This window comes from Biomphalaria glabrata, chromosome 12, assembly GCF_947242115.1.
Source record: "Biomphalaria glabrata chromosome 12, xgBioGlab47.1, whole genome shotgun sequence".
NCBI classification, from domain to species: domain Eukaryota; kingdom Metazoa; phylum Mollusca; class Gastropoda; family Planorbidae; genus Biomphalaria; species Biomphalaria glabrata.
This window is the reverse complement of record NC_074722.1, coordinates 5,134,103-5,151,810: the sequence shown is the minus strand read 5'-3', so window position 1 is coordinate 5,151,810 and position 17,708 is coordinate 5,134,103. Positions and strand designations below refer to the sequence as shown.

Below are 17,708 nucleotides of genomic sequence, written 5' to 3'. Positions count from 1 at the left end.
TTGCAAGTCACAGATTTTCGTTTCATAAAAATCTTTTATCGGCCGGTCTATATTTATTTAAGTCTATGATCTAGATCTAGTAATTGAACATAAAAAATAAGAGTACTCTCGTCTCATAATTATTATTTTGAAATTTCTAGATACTTAATCTAGATAGATCTTTGTAATCAATCTATTAAATGTGCATAAGATGATTAAATCAACTGACATGAATTATTTCGATCTAGGATTTTTGAAACATTATCTCAATGGAAACTAACAGGAAATGGCTTTGTTTCATATATTTGCGTGAATATATAGTTCTGTGATTAATAGACCATTCTGAAGAAAATCTGAGAAATGATTTTGCATTATTTCTAAACTTTGAAAACTAAAGATCATTACTTTTCTAAGACAGAAAAGATTGTTTGGGGCGATTAATTACCAAAAACTGTCCCTGAAAGTGTTGTATACATTATAATGTTTTTTTTTATGTAAGAAATGGCGTCACCATTTGAAATTAGTAAACCGCACCCCAACGAAACATCGCTCCTGGATGTCAGTAATGAGCTGCTATTTACCTTCAACTATGTAGCCGTCGTCTTGTCCGAAACGCTGAGCGTCCTCGGCGTCATTCTCAACATCATGAACGCCATGGTTTTCCTCAAGATGGGTCTCAACGACAGCACCAGCATCTCGCTGTTCAGTCTGTCTCTGGCTGACGTCGGCCTGCTTCTGATGATGGCAGCCTACGGGGTCCTGTTCCACCCTTGGATGCTGGAGACAGTGGACGCCGATCTGATTGACGCCGTCAACTACATCGCTTTGGGCTGGCCACACGTCTGCTTCTCTAGAATCTCCGGCTGCCTTACAGCCTTCATCGCGCTGGAGAGATTCATCTGCATCGTGCTGCCGCTGCGCGTGAAATCGCTCGTCACCCCGAGGAGAACGCTTCTCGCCTGCGGTGGTATCTTCGCCTCTCTCATCGCTGGGACCACGCCGGCGTTCTTCAGCTATAGCATCGGAGAACGCTTCAGCCAGCTCCACAACAAGACCACTGTCGGACTGATCCCTTCCCAACACAGCTATGTCCTGGAAAACATTTCTTTGAGCGTTAACATTCTTGCTCAGATGACCTCCTTCACTCTGGTCACTAGTCTCACCATAGCAACCGTTCAGACGTTTCTGGAAAAAAGCGAATGGAGGAAATCCATATCCACATCGGCCAAGAACTTCAATATATCGTCCAGAGATCGCAAACTGGTCAAGATGGTGATCTTAATTTCAGCTTCCTTTATCGTTTGCACTTTTCCGGCAGTCGTGGGGACAGTGGCTATGCTAGTGTCCAAGGACTATAATGTGAACGGGCGTTATAAAAATCTATTTTTAGCCACATTTTCAGTATTCTTTCATTTAGAGTCTTTGAACTCGTCTGTAAACTTTTTCATTTACATATACATGAGTTCCAAGTTTAAAAAAAGTCTACTGTCATGGCTTCGTCTAAAGGACAATAGAAAGTAAAAGAATCAGTATTTACAAGAGTTCTTGTTTTATAAAGTCGTAATATCTTGAGATACAAATGCTAAGGGCTTGGACCTCAAAACCTCCAGAACATCATTTTTAAAAGTAAAAAAAAAATGTGTTGCGAATCGGATGGAACTATATTACTCTTTTGACCAGTTTCAAAGAAACTGTGTTGCCCAATGTATGAAACTGTGTTGCCCAATGTATGAAACTGTGTTGCCCAATGTATTAAACTGTGTTGCCCAATGCATGAAATTGTGTTGCCCAGTCAAAGAAACTGTGTTGCCCAGTCAAAGAAACTGTGTTGTCCTCTGAATGGAACCGCATGGCCCATTGAAAGAAACTAAGTAGCCCTACGAGTAGGAAGTGTAGCCAATGAATCTGTGTTGAACTTTAAAAAAAACATTTTAGATGTTGAAAGTAGTTGAATTAATTAATGTCTAGGCCTACCCGTTAATTATTCCTGTAGTTCGTGGAACACCTAGTCAGACCTCGCGGAACACAGTTTGGGAAACACTGATGTAGACAAAAGAATAGCTGAAAACTAAATATATGGAAGGTATTCCAGTAATTGTGGCCCTGCGATGTCACTTAATGTAGACGTTCCGTGCTGTCAAAGAAGCATGAAAGACACTTTTTAAAGTTTGTTTTGTGGCCTCTAAATATGAAATCATGTTTTTAAATTGTTTCTTATGTTGTCACGTAGAAAGAAATAATTGGGCTAAATTTTAGCTTGATAGGTGTCTGAGAATATATCAACCAGGGTGTGTAACCAGACAGTCCGACAGAGTGCGTTGATATAAGCTTAGTAAAAAAGGTGTAACAGTTTATGAATAAATTTGAATACAATTGAATCTTCCGGAATTCTTTCTCCCAAAAATAGGTCAACCAGTGAATTATTGACAACGGCAGCATTGCTGTCATTTGTCTAAAAATAAAACTTACCTAAAATTCACAGACCGTGCTTTCTAAGTTATAATAAAAATATGAAAGTTTTCAAGGGAGAAAATTTATAAACATTCTAATAAATGTTTGCAGATATTTTATAGAAGTTATGAATATAGCCAATCTACACTTATATAAAATAAAGTTTTTACAACAATATTAAACATACATACAAAATTTAATTTCATATGTAAGATATATTTATTTAAAGTTCTTAAGGAAAAATGTATTTTTTCTTAAAGTTGCTAACCCTATTTAACATTCAACAGCTGATAATAGGGTATATAATTCATTGCAAATTAGTAATCAAACGGTAACTCCGGTAATTATTATCTTAGGGTTGCAAATATAAGACAGACATTGGTACTTTACGTAACCTAGATATGATTATTATGAATATAATTAACATAACATAGACCTTATGACAACTCTGATCTAGCTCCCTAAACGTTCTTTAGTGAGTGTAGGCCGAGTGTCTTTCATTGGCAATCTAATATTTAGCCCATAGATAATCATGATAGGAGCTTCCCCCTTTTTATTATTTTTTTGGAAAATTATAGTTTTTTGTTTGTATTTAGATTTAGTAAAGGCTAATACATTGTATATTACTTATATTTATGATGAGAAATTTCCCAAACATGAGGTCAATATAGAAGCAAAGATTGTCTATTGTGTCGTGTAAAAGGAATATTCAATATAATGATAATAAGGCTTGTCTTCTAGTCCAAAGATTAATGAGGAATGCAGTATTTCCCGTAGATACGCAGCCCAAGCTGTGACCTACATATTTTGCCACATCTATGGCATTGTCCGCCCGCGGTCGATTAAGATTTTCTCTTCGCCGTCTGCATTTGTCCTCGGCAGCGGAATTTCATTTGATCTCAAATGCGTATCAATATACTGTGACTTGAAACAATATAAACTTCAGAAGGGTTATGACCAGCGTGTATTTCGTGTATGTGTGGCTTGGTTAGTGCAGAGGGCAGCGGTTCTTAACCTTTTAAGTTAGGCGACCGCTTTTTACTATACCCCACTCTGTCGCGACCCACAGGTTGAGAACCCCTGGCATAGGGTATGTGTCGCATGCACGCGGTTACTTTCTTGTCTAAAAGTCATGTTTTTAGGGACAGGAAGTTGTTTGCATGTTTTGTTGTCAAGCATAGTGTGTATTTTCTTGTAGCGGAGAGAGCTTTTTATAAGATAAGATAAGATACGATAATTTTTATTGATCCAATCAAATGGAAATCCAGTTTGGCCACAATTGACATGCTCAGCGAAACTACTGTACAAAAACAATATTGATTAAAAATTCGAACAACATTCACACACGAAACACATACACATTCACAACCAGCGCTTTATGAATTTGACTTCTATGTACTTCTCGATGACGACAGCTGTATTTAGCTGTAGATTCTGTTTTCACTGCTTTCCGTTTTAACCGTTTTCCCTGGTTTCCCGTTTTCACTGTTTTCCCGTTTTCACTGTTTTCCCGTTTTCACTGTTTTCCCGTTTTCACTGTACGTGCTTACATAAATGTATTAATCAGATTGACGGGTTTTTCGTTAATCAAACTTCTGTGATTTAGCAGCATCGCCAGATCTAAGACTCTAAGTCAGCGGTTCTCAACCTTTTATGCTCGGCGACCCCTTCTTACAATCCCCCACTTAGCCGCGACCCCACCCACCCCCCGCACACACACACAGCAATAGAAGAATAGACAATAACAAACTATTTTTTCAAGGGTCTTTGGCGACCCCTTACAAATCGTCAATCGACCCCGCAAGGGGGTCTCGACCCACAGGTTGAGAACCCCTGCTTTAAGTGATTCTTTGTTTCAGGGTGTTGGGCTTGGGGCTACAATAGAGTGAGCAGTTTTGAGCTCGACCTTAGAGCCCTGACTGACCATCTCCGTGTTGTAGTATTTGGGAGCTACCGGGCTGTGTGGCCGAAATTGAGTGTGCGTACTTAGTGAGGTGTGTTCATTTGTGTAATTTATTATGCATTAACTTTTAATCCCATGATTTGTACACATTCTGAATATTCATTACTATAAGATAAGAAGATAAGAAATATTGTTTTTGTTCAACGATCATTGACCACTTATTTACAGTTCGATTATTATTATCGGTTATTGGTTTGCTGTTGTTCTTTAATTAATGCATTAACCTGCCGAGACGGGGAACCAGGTAAATAACATCACCCCCCCCCCTTTTTTTTTTTAGATAAACCAGTAAAACCCACCTTGAAATTATGATTGCCAGATTTTTGACAATTTGAAAGCCAAATCTAATCCGCTGCATAAGTCGATAAAAATAGAGCTTTAGTAAAAAGAAGCAGTTTTGACATAAAGCTAGATATAGTTCTATGGATTTGATTAGTTTGATGACAAATTTGCCATTTTTATTAATAGCCTAAAAACTGTCCCTGAATGTGTTGTATACATTATACTGTTTTTTATGTAAGAAATGGCGTCACCATTTGAAATTAGTAAACCGCACCCCAACGAAACATCGCTCCTGGATGTCAGTGATGAGCTGCTGTTTACCTTCAACTATGTAGCCGTCGTCTTGTCCGAAACGCTGAGCGTCCTCGGCGTCATTCTCAACATCATCAACGCCATGGTTTTCCTTAAGATGGGTCTCACCGACAGCACCAGCATCTCGCTGTTCAGTCTGTCTCTGACTGACGTCGGCCTGCTTCTAATGATGGCAGCTTACGGGGTCCTGTTCCACCCTTGAATGCTGGAGACAGTGGACGCCGATATGGTTGACGAAGCTCACTGTGTTGCCCAGTCAAACTGTGTTGCCCAGTCAAACTGTGTTGCCCAGTCAAACTGTGTTGCCCAGTCAAACTGTGTTACCCAGTCAAACTTTGTTGCCCAGTCAAAGAAACTGTCTTGCCCAGTCAAAGAAACTGTGTTACCCAGTCAAACTTTGTTGCCCAGTCAAAGAAACTGTGTTGCCCAGTCAAAGAAACTGTGTTGCCCAGTCAAAGAAAATGGGTTTGCCCTTTGAAAGAAAATATGTTTCTCTTTAGCACCAACAGAAAAAGTTGAAAACTAGTTGAGATCTCACATTTGATTGATTCCATTAGTAGGAAAATTAAAGTGAAATAGTTGAAAATAAATTTTAACTGGTATTTATATTGATATCACAAACTGTACATTGAAATACAGAATGTATACCTACACTAATAGCCAACCTTGATGTTTTGGGGTGGTGAGGTGGGGGTGTTATATGTTGGCACAATTAATTATTAGAAACACTTGTATACTTTATTAAAGATTTGGACCACAATAAAAATAATGTGTAAGTTACCCAAAATGATCGATCTGTTGAAAGAAAGAAAAAGTCCTGTTTCTTCCATGACATTAAAAGGGAAACTAACGATAACTGTACATATGGAAGGTATTCCATTCATCGTGAGCCTCAATGTCACTTAATCGTTCCGAGTGGTTCACGAAGAATGGAACACTCTTTTTTTTTATTCAATTTTTAATGTTTTATGGCCTCCAAATATAAAATTATGCGGAGTTTCCCGATTATTACATTTTTTCTCATTTCATTTTATAGCAAGTTACCATAATTGATAATAAAAATGGTTTCTAGTTTTATGAATAAAAATATCCTTTAAAACTCTGACGTTAAATAGAAACACTTTTTCTTTGCAAAAAAAAAAATAATTTCCTTTTGTGTTTTTATATAAATCTGTATTTACTTATGATTACTTTGCATGATAAATGAAACACGTTAGTCAAGTATAATAAGAAAGAAAATTTACACAAAAAAATAAATTTCATTCATATGTTTAATAGTAATTTTGGAGCAGTTTTATTAGTGATAAGCAAAAAAAAAAAAAAAAAAAAAACCAGAGGTCACTTATGGTAAGATAAACTTTGAACGTAATTTAAATTTTTCAATGTCTTTCGATCTATAAATGGATCTAGTGCTATCCATTATGTAACTCTTGTTCAACTTTAAAACAAATATTTCTTTGACCTAGTTTGTCACGTGAAGGCCAGATATGCATCACACACAGACTAAGCCAGTGGCGTAGAGCGTGCTGAACATTTCATGTTTACATATTTCACTTCACCTTCACTTTTCGCTAAGTCTGATTACCGTTGGGGAGCCACATGTGATCTATCGACCTCCTCTCTCCATTCCTCTTAGTATTCTGCCTTATCGATTTTTTAAAAGGTTGAAAGATATACGACTCAAACTCAGACCAGCATTCTTCGTGAAAAGGAAAGTATACAGTTTGATAAAACTTTTCTTAGAAATAAGAATCCATTCTACTAGTGAATTTTTTTTTAAAGTTATTCTTACATTGTTGTGAGTATATACAACTTGTTTTTCTACACTTAGTGACTTTTAGGACTTTCTAGTGAAATAACACGTTCTCTGGTGGAGATTTAGTGGTGTTCATCATCATCTCATCAACTTACCATCATCATCATCGTCGTCAGCTTATCATCATCATCATTATCTCAACAACATCTCATCATCATCATCATCGTCGTCAGCTTATCATCATCATCATTATCTCAACAACATCTCATCATCATCTCATCATCACCTCATTATCAGCTTATCATCATCATCTCATTAACATCCCATCATCAACTTATCATCAACTTACCATCATATTAACCGTCAACTTATCATTTTCTCATCATCAACTTATCATCATCTCAACAACTCATCACCACCTCATCACCATCTCGACATTAACTTATTATCATCTTATCATCATCTCGTCTTCCTAATCCGCCTCCTCCTTCTCATCTCATCATCATATTATCATCATATTATCATCATCTCATCATCATCTCATCACCATCTCATCATCAACTAATCATCAACTTATCATAAACTCGTCATCTTAATCTTCATCATCAATTTATCATCAACTATATAATCATCTCATCCTCAGCTTATCATCATCATCTCATTATCTGGTCATTAACTCATCATCCTAATCATCTCATCATTCACTTATCATTATCTTCATCATTTCATTATCATCTCATCATGAACTCATCATCAACCCATCATCATCTCATCATCATCTCAACATGAACTCATCATCATCTTATTATCAACCAATCATCCTCTTATCATCATCTCAACATCAACCCATTATCAACTCTTCGTCATCTTATTATGAACTCAGCATCAACTTATCATCGACTCATCATCATATCATCATCTCATTATCAACTCATCTCAGTCTGTGGTGCCGTATGGGGCATATACAACGAACCAGCTTTCTCCAAGCTTCTTGGTTCTGTTCCCTGCAATAGGGAAGAAAGGGCACTTGCATTTGAAGTGTAGAAAAAAAATCAGCCTTTGTCTTTTTCTGAAAATGTCATTAGGTTTGCTTTTGTATTTGTGAATCATACCTCAATGTATTGTACTATTGATACTTCACTTTTCACTCCGCTGTACCGAAGTGTCTCTAAGTTTAGTTTACATTACACTTGGCGCTACTCTAATCATGCCCTAATCAAGCATTCTTTTTTTTTATAAGTCTCAAGGTTCTATTTTACGACTGGTCTAGTTTCTTTATGTAGACTGACAATTTAACATTTTTTTTCGTTCCAATATTCTCTAGGCTCTATTATAGAAACAAAGACCCATTCACAGATAAAAATGCAGTTGCTAGTTTAGCCATACCCCGTACGGGAGAGAACCCCTGAAATTATGACATTAACACAAAGGGGGATAACAAAATTAAATCATGTAAAAGGCACATTATCTTATCTTATAGATTACAGACCTTACTTCAAAAAAGAAGGTAATCTCTTCTTACGCATTTCATGTGTCAATCTAGTCATGCATGTTGATCAGGGACTTCAACTCTGCTAAGTCGTTAGTTTTCCTGGCTGATTCAGGCAACCCATTCCATTTTCTTATGATTATACCTACAACTGTTAAGCGTAGATTCATAGATTCATAGCGTGTATTAATGGTATGTATAGGCCTACACAAATGTCTAAGGGCAGTCTTTACTTGCATTAAATATTAAGCCCTGTGTACTTGCCCAAATAGTTGAGTTAAAGACACTTATTACTTTATGCCCATTGAAGATTTTTTTTGCGGGGGGGGGGGGGGGGGGGCGCATGTCCTATTTTATTTTTTCAAAATAATAATAAGGCTTGTCTTCGAGTCCGAAGATAAATGTGGAATGCAATATTTCCCGTGGGTACGCAGCCCTAGCTGAGTCTTACGTGTTTTGCAACACCTAGCGCAGGAATAACCATTGTCCGCCGGTGGTTGATGAAGATTTTCTTTTCGCCGTCTGTCCTCGGCGGCGGATTTTCTTGTCGTCTCAAAAAGTGTATCCCGCGGCCTTTGTGAGTGACCTCCAGCTGTCTCGTTTTGAAGCCGCTTGCCAACCAGGTGCTCTCTTCTGTGTCTGTTCAGGCGTCACTGTCGGACCATGCCGGGGTTCGCAAGGACATCGCTGTTTGTAGTGCGGTCTTGCCAACGTATGTCCACGATGCAGCACAAGCATCTTTGGTGAATGCGCTCAAGTAGTCTTAGTTGCTTTCTGTATAATACCAATGTTTCAAATCCATATAAAAGGAAATAACCCCAACAACAAACACACTGGGATTAAAGAAAAAGCGTGTAGAAATGTAGCTAATTACTGTATTCAAAAATATAAAAAGGGTATACTCTGGATTAAACATATCCTTAGATTAAATGGGTAGCGATATAAATTAAATTGTGCGTAATAGCAGGTAAGTATGATAGAGAATCGTAACGTGGAAATGTTGCTAATTCTGAACAAGCAACCCTAAGATACGTATATCGGAGTATACAGAATTACAAGAAATTTTAAAGCATTATATACTGCAAAAGTTTGTTATTACAAAATATAGGTAGACTTTCTTTACATAATATCAAGCCAAATATAATTATTTATTTAAATATAACTTAAACAAAAAAGATATCTATGTGTATTTTAAGGAGCAGGCCTAGCAATTTTAATTCACTAGCGATTGTTTCATTAAAAAAAAGAGTTGTTACTAATTTTCATTATTATGTAAATTACTATTACTTTACAAGTTCAAGTTGTATCACTTGAGGACGTCTTTATATATAGATATATATATAGAGAGAGAGATATATAAATAGAACTGAATCAATAAGTTATTTAAGGTAAAAAAAAAAGTGTCACTGCGGAAAATCCCGGAGCAGAAAGTGAAACCAAATTCTTAATCCTCACACACTAAGTATAAAGTATAAACTGAAACTGCGACTTCACTGTAATTAAGCTACATTACGTCCCGTGTAAATTCTTTATCTTTCACTTTCGCAAATGAAATAAAGAGTCACTCTATCCCTGTCTGTCTGATGAAAAGTTTGTTCACGTTATTTCTCCCCCACTCCATCTCGGATCAAGCTGAAATTTTGGACATTTAAATTTTTACCTGACAAAACAAGAATCAATAAAACAAATAACCAAATAGTTAATTTACTATTGGTAACTAATGTGTTTGGTATTGAACAATGAAGAGAAATTGTACTTGCCTGATGTAGTGGTATAAACAGGGCTTTTTTGTAAAAAAAAATAGGTGCCGGTACTCAGTGATTAGGTGCCGGTACTCAGTAGTTGATTGCTTAACTTTTAACTACTAAAAATTAATAATATAAGTTAAAATACAAGAAAAGTAATATTTTTTTTCAAAAAGGTGCCGGTACGCCGTACGTACCGTCACAAAAGAATAAATCCCTGGGTATAAGTTGAATAAATCCTCCTTATACTTTGCTTTAAAGTTTAAAACTAACAATAGATAACTATAAAACCTTTTATTTTCAAGAAACTTGGTTTCTTCTTATGTGAAAATCATGAAATAGAAATTCAACGAAACCATAAAAAGAAGAAAAATGTTTTTGTAAAATATTGTTTAAAAAGACAATACTTCCATTATTAAACTTCAAATATAATAAATTAATTTTAAAAAATTATTTACATATTTTGGTTCAATGCGGGTATCAAACACGTGATGTGCTAGGACTTGCATTTTCTGATTCGACCAGCGAGGAAGGCAAACTTGTACGATTATTTATTATGAAGATCTAGATCTATCACAAGACCTAAAGTTCTGATCTAGAACTCTTTAAGATCTAGTGTAGATCTACTTCAAGATTTAGAATCTAGATGTAATCTACATTAGATTTACATAAAAATATAAGCAATGTTTTTAAACCTCAATAAAATTGAAGCAACTTTAAATGTACTCAGTTATGGCAAAATACGGCTGACTACGCCATGTTGCTTCTAGACCTAGGTACAGTCTCTAGCCAAATTTACATTTATTTATTTTGTACTTTGAAAAAGACGGTCAAAGTAGAATTTTCCCCGTGCTGCCAACTAGCTAATAATTCTTTTCTCAGCGATATACATTAACTGTTAACTTTCTAGGAAAATCGATACAGCCATTTTTGAGATCGGCTGTCCTGATTCCTGGATCCAGGTTTCTGCTATATCTAGAAAAAAAACTCAGCGCAAATGAAGAGGAGTTCAAGAAATTTACTAAGGCAAAAAAAGGGGGTGAGTTACGTGACTTGCAAATACCTATAGGAACGCAATATAGACATCTTCCCGACTAAACTGATGAACTGAATTCTTTATATATGTTGCAAACAAAGCTATACAGTGGTCTAAAAATAAAAGAATAGAAATATTGTTATACCATTTCCCCCGACACAGTTGTTAGTGTATTGGCTTGAGAAGGATTTAGCCATCGAGTTCGAAGTCAGGTCGTTTCACTTTTATATAAATTAATTTATATATATAACCAAAATATTGTTAAAAATATAAGTAAAATATTTACTTTATAAAAAAATTCAAGAAATAAAAGGCGGGGAGACGCACGGGCCTGCAGTTGGTGGAGCGGACCACGGACCCGACGCACGTGCAGCCTTGTTATACAAGGATCACATACGCCGGGGACGTCAGAACTTCCAACAACCAGCAGGAACGTACTGATGATGTCTCCCCATAATGTTACACTAATCAGAATCCTAATATACTCCTATACTGCAAACAGAGAATTATAGTGGTCAAAGAGTAAATGAATAGATATTGCCTATCTTTTAAAATGCTGTAGACTGTAGAGAAACTTACTCTACAATTTGTTTAACTAATAGCTTTTAAATAAAATAAACAATTATACGTAAAAAAAAACGACTTATACTTTTGGCAGTGTTATTTTAAATTTAATAATGTCTAAAGTTTGTTTGTTCTTTCCCTTTTCTTTTAAAATCTATTTTAATTTTATGACTTGCTAAATTTAGTTTGAAGCGTAATACAGTGGGCATACACTATATCAGATATCTGATATCAGGTGATTGCTGTACATGAAAACGCTAAGGGTAGACAATCAAATAAAATACTTTTGCCGGTAATTTAAAACTGGTTTGAGGGACTTTATAAGAAGTAGTTTCGGGATTTTGACATGAAAAAATATGAAAACACATTGAGACCAGATACAATTTTATCATGTGATTACATGGTTACACCAATTTCAGAATATAAAGTCATAGTTATCAGAATGTATTAACCTTATCAGTAATATATATTTTTTTTACATAATTAAAAACCGTACAACGCTCATAATTATGGAAATTACATAGATGACAATATTTTAGATATGGATTAGTGAGAATATCTAAATATCTGGTCTTGTGAGCTAATGTTCACAAGTCGTATGCCAAGTTTTACTTCCTTTTTGACCAGTGGTCAGTGGGGTCTTAAGAGCTGTGCCTGTGTGGTGCTTAGAAGGTGTGTTTTTTTATACTTTATTTAAGATTTTCTGTGCTGAAACTGCCTGCTTTAATCTGTGCTGTACAGAACTGCCTTATTCGCTGTTTAGGCTACTTCAGTTAGTGTTAGTCTTAAGGTTTGATTTTGTTTGCTAGGGTTTGAAGGGTTTGGTTTACCAGGGCTTCGATGGTTTGAGTTTTGTTTGTGTTTTTTTTTTGTTTTTTTTTTAGATTTTTAAATGTGCATTCTTTTTGATGGTTTAGAAAGTAAAAGATTATTTTTGGTGTCATGAATATAAGATTTTTAAATATTTTAAAAAAAAAGTTAACTTTAGTATAATGTGTTGTCTGGTTACTTAGGACAATCCAGACCTCTATCAAAGACTAAGTTGCACAGATTAGACCCACCCTGTAGCTTTTCCAACTGGTTACTGCATAATCATTAGCACATGCCATGTCCTGCTAACATTCTTAATTAAACAAAACTACAAAGAAACCTACAGGTCCTCGGTAATATAGTGGGAGACAGGTGTTTAATTCCCCGCCGCGGAGATTTCTTCTAGGGAGCGCGGTGGCTTAGTGGTTAAGCGCTCGGCTTCCGAACCTTGGGTCCTGGGTTCGAATGTCTATGATTTTGAATTTCGTGATTTTTAGGACGCCCCTGAGTCCACCCTCTAATGGGTCGATACCTGACTTTAGTTGAGAAAAGTTAAGGCGGTTGGTCGTTGTGCTGGCCACATGACACCCTGCTCGTTATCCGTTGGCCATAGAAATAGAAGACCGCAAGGTCTGAAAGGCAAACTTTACTTTTCTTACAAAGAAAACGCATAATATGGTGTTCCCATGGCAATGAACTCCAGGCTCGCCAGCAAGGAACACGAACAATTGAAACAGGAAGAGTAGCAAACAGAAAGACGATCCAGCATCCAGCATCCAACATCCAGCATCCAGCATCCAACATCCAGCATCCAGCATCCAGCATCCAACATCCAGCAATGGATGAGTACTTTTCAATGCATTAAACAAAAACAAAGGCAGAGAGAAACAGAAAGAACAGATCACTTATGATTCACAACAGTCTTAAAGAGTATATTTTTGTGCACTTAGTAGTATCAAAGCTTGGTGGTCCTTTGGTGGTATAAATTACTTGGCCACTTAGAAAGAGATCAAGCCCTTTTGTGTTTGCTGAGCACCTCAAATATCCCTCCTCTTCGATCGGAACATAGTTCACTGAGAATTTTAAAACTAAATAAGCTCAGATAAAAAGGATACTAATGTGCTGCATATCTTGTGGTTAAATTTGTGGTTAATTTAAATCAACCGTTTATGAAGGTTTGCTCCTTCAATGTTCTAGAAATTCTAGAAGGAATGAGTCGGTACTTGAATTAACCAATGACCAACAGTGGGTCACTAGGACCCGTCAAGCGCTTTAAGGGCGCGTCAGTAAGTTTGGACCTAAGGAGGTCCTGGTTGATGCTACAATTGTAGCAGAGTTTGGCACAACAGTGGATTCACATATCTTAAGTTGGCCCTTTCAACCTAAAGATAGGCAGACACATAGTATCCACATATGGCTACTTTTGAAGTCTCTTATACACTGAGTTAATTTATGTTACATTATTTATAGGTGAAAACATTTTGCATAAAATGTTGAAAAAAAATATTATTAAATATATTGGCACACTCAATATAGTATACATATAGAGGACATTGTAAAATAATAAAAAAATAGTAAATATCGGCTTTTTCTTATTTAAGTTTAAACCTTTTTATTTTTATTTTTTTTTTAACTATTTAATTTTTTAAAATTCTCACACCGTTTATGCTCTTGTCTTTCATTACTGGAAACAGAAATGATCCACCGTTTGTGACCTTTGATCTTTTCTAAATATAGAAATAGATCGCTTCGATTTCAATATACAGATAATCAATAACAAGTCAGAGTGACTACGTTATAAATAGAGTGAGATTATTTTGACTTCCACATTCTAGAGGAAGTGATTTCGATAGTATAAAAGTCAAAACTTTAAACAAAACAATCGTAGTGAGTACACATTAGTATTGCACGAAATCAAGTCTTTTCTGGTTCCACGAGAGATCTCAGCGAATCCTTTGTTGTCACTTAAATTACAAGTTCTAAGCACTTCGATAGCAGCGCATGCATGGGCGCCCGCTGGGGGTGCAAGAGGGGGCACTTGCACCCCCCTGGATTCTAGGCAGCCAAAAGCAGACCTTGTCCGTTGCGCTTCCCACAGACTAAAACTTGTTATCATTAACCTGAATGACGTTTCAGATATACGTAATGCTGTTGATGTCATCAAGAGGATTATCTATTTCTTCCGTAGCAATCCCAAGCGAGAGCCTTGGTGCTAAATTTATCTCTTGACCCAGTTTCCTCGATGTTGCAGTCTGTCCATCTTTGCACAAGCGGCCGCTCAACAGTCACATCAACAGTCACATCAACAGTCACATCAACAGTCACATCAGCAGTCACATTAATGACATAAGCAGAAACCAACTTTTCAATGCTGAGGAGCACTGCAGGGATGGCATCCTGAGTAAGGTGACACTGCTGGCAGACAAAATTGGTAATGAGTTGTTGCTGCCGAGACTTGCAGTCGACAGATACACCGAGCAAAAACAACATGTTTGCATTTTGGGATTATTACAGAACACGACTTTATATTCCGTATCTTGATTCGTTAGTTTCTTCATTAACGTCTCACTTTTCAAGCAATAATAATGCTCAGTTTAACTTGTTTTATCTTCATCCTAAAATGATTCAAGAATTACAACGTACAGAACAATATCAGAACTGCCAGATAAGCGTTCATTGCCGGCTTGTCCATCGCGACGAGAATCACTTCAGTAGTAAATTTATTGACAGTTTTGGCAGCGTTTGAATTTTTTGTTTTGATCGACCGTTGGGATTCACGGGCCACATAGATAAACAGTAAATAGTTTTTTCACGTTAGTTTTTTATATATATATTTTTTTATTTCATGAAACAAGTATTTACAGTCAGCTTAATACCACATAGGTATGGGGGGGGGGTGGGGGGTGGCGAGGGTGCACCAATTCTTTTCCTTAATATTCTTTGTAAAAAAAAAAAGTTGAAGCTACGACTTAGAGCCATAGGTGGCTCATGCACCCCCCCCCCTGCAAAAATACTGCGGCGCCCATGAGCGCATGTGTCATGATGATATTTGCCTAGTGTTAACAAAGACGCACGAATGTGGGCAGTCATCATGCCGAAAAAAAAATTAGTTGCTAAAATACAATGAAGGGAAACATGAGAGCTCTTGTAAAGCTAAATAACGGAACGGAACATTGTTTTTTAAAGTTAAATTTAAAGACGCATTACATTTTAAAGACATTTTAGCTTTTCCCGGATTTCACTTAAACGGCAGGATATCAGCTTAGAGATCAGCACCTCTGTCAGATCTCTATAGAACTTTTCTTTGAGACGAGTTGCTAGGGACTAGGGCATGAACTTAATCAGAGACGGTCTATCTAGAGATCAGATGTATGTAAAATTGTGTAAAATGTTTTACATGTTTCGGATGTTCCTTCAGAGTTGAAGATAATTTACTTCCTAGTCCAAACCTCCAGCAGGAAGACGGGGGATGGAAGCCCAGGACCATCGATAAATCCAAACGACAGTCCAGCGCGCAAACTGCACGACCAGGCAGAACACTTCTGACACCATCACCGTCAAGAGATTCTTGGTTTGCAAAGCTTCTAGAGACAGCCGAACGATCGAAGCTGAAAATACAAAATTGTTTCTTCCATTCTGCTAAGTGGGGAGCTAATTGATGGACTCGGGATATCTCCCTCAATCCTATTTCCCAGCGTTACTACGCCAGCAGTGACCGTCTTCCGTTAGAAAGTTTTGAGCTGGGAGTGTTTGTGTTTGTTTTTTTTTCATATTGTAAACAATGCCTACAATCATATTCTTGACCGACTGACTGTTTCAGGAAAGTTTGATCATAACCTGACCACGATTAGGTTCTCCAATTTCTAATCCCAAACAAAACATATGCACTATACTAATAATGTCTCTTAAGCTATTTAATGCTAATTACCTAAAAGAGAAACCAAACTTCAAATGTCACGTATTGTAATCTCTTCATATAGTAACAAAGTCTATATATACGTTAATATACATTTATAAACAACTCGTACGAGCGAGAAGCCTCGCTAGACAAATAAGTACATTGGCGACAGAAGAGTTCCCGCTCCAAAGTAGGTCAACCAGTGAATTATTAACAACGACTGTGGTTAATAGCTCTTGTCTACAAATATAGATTACCTGGAAATCTCAGACTGTGATTTTTAAGAATGATTAAAATAGAAACTCTGTCAAGGGAGTGAATTTTTTTTTTAGATAGATAATAAAATGTTTTTATATTTAATTAAACAATATTGTAATAAAGATAGCCAAACTAAACTTTAAAAAAATAACTTTTCTACAACAGTTGAAACATAAACATAAAATACAATTAGAAGTTTAGATTACATTTTAAAGTAAAAGTTTTAAAGGGATTTTATTTTTCGCTTTAAGTTGCTAACCACTTTTAATATCTACCTTTTGACAGTGGGTATATAATTCATAGAATCTAATTGGTCTTTTCAATACTGCGCTGTGCTTATCTTGGGGTTGCAAATAAGAGTGTAACTTTGATGTTCTACATAATGTGATAAAGATGACTGCATTTGATAAATATTGTGACTACTACTATGAATCTACTACTAAATGACTTTGTTTAAAGAGTGAAGTTTTGACGTATCACTGAGTGTTTGTTTGTCATAGCCAAGCTAATATTTAACCCATAGATAAGCACAACATCAGTATCCTTTTTAGATAATTATAATTTTCTTATAAGTAACTTATCGAGGATGGTGCATTCTATATAATCCTAGAATTATTAATCTTATATTGTCTGATATCCCCAAGGTGATCATTAGCTGTGGGGGTAGAGGCAGTAATAACACTTTTTTTTACTTCTAGAGAAGTGTCAAGTTGTATGATTTATTATTTGTAGAGTCAATGATGATATTTTGTCTTGTACGGCAGATGATGTAAAGCTCATCTGTTTTTATGACCTACGGTTAACTAGGGTATCACATGACCAGCACAACAACCAACCTTTACTTTCCCCAACTTATGCCAGGAATCCATTTGACTTTGAAGGGGGGGGGGGACTCAGAGGCATCCTCAAAATCCTGAAGTACGAAATACAGCCAAGACTCGAACCCGAGACACCTGGGTACGCAAGCCAAGAGCTTGAACACTCAGCAACCACGCCTTTCTTTTTTTTTAATTATTTTTTTTTTTAAATTAATTGTGCTCCAACAGTCCAACAAAAGGACAGAATAACATAAACTAGGATATAGTCTAGGGGGCGCGGTGGCTGAGTGGTTAAGCGCTCGGCTTCCGAACCTGGGGTCCTGGTTCGAATCTCGTTGAAGACTGGA

At 36.5% G+C, this 17,708-nt stretch overlaps 1 protein-coding gene across 1 annotated transcript; it reads left to right on the top strand.

The window, feature by feature from the left end:
• Window positions 1-480: 480 nt before the first annotated feature.
• Window positions 481-4,319, top strand: LOC106068309 (adenosine receptor A1-like). Its single transcript, XM_013227640.2, has 2 exons — window positions 481-1,251; window positions 4,290-4,319. Exons 1-2 carry the CDS (start codon window positions 481-483, stop codon window positions 4,317-4,319), a joined length of 801 nt encoding a protein of 266 aa, XP_013083094.2.
• Window positions 4,320-17,708: the final 13,389 nt, after the last annotated feature.

Coding starts and splice junctions, on each gene's coding strand:
- LOC106068309 (XM_013227640.2), top strand. CDS start 481: ATGGCGTCACCATTTGAAATTAGTAAACCGCACCCCAACGAAACATCG. Junction 1,252..4,289: donor ATCGCAAACTGGTCAAGATG/GTGATCTTAATT, acceptor TCTTTGTTTCAG/GGTGTTGGGCTTGGGGCTAC.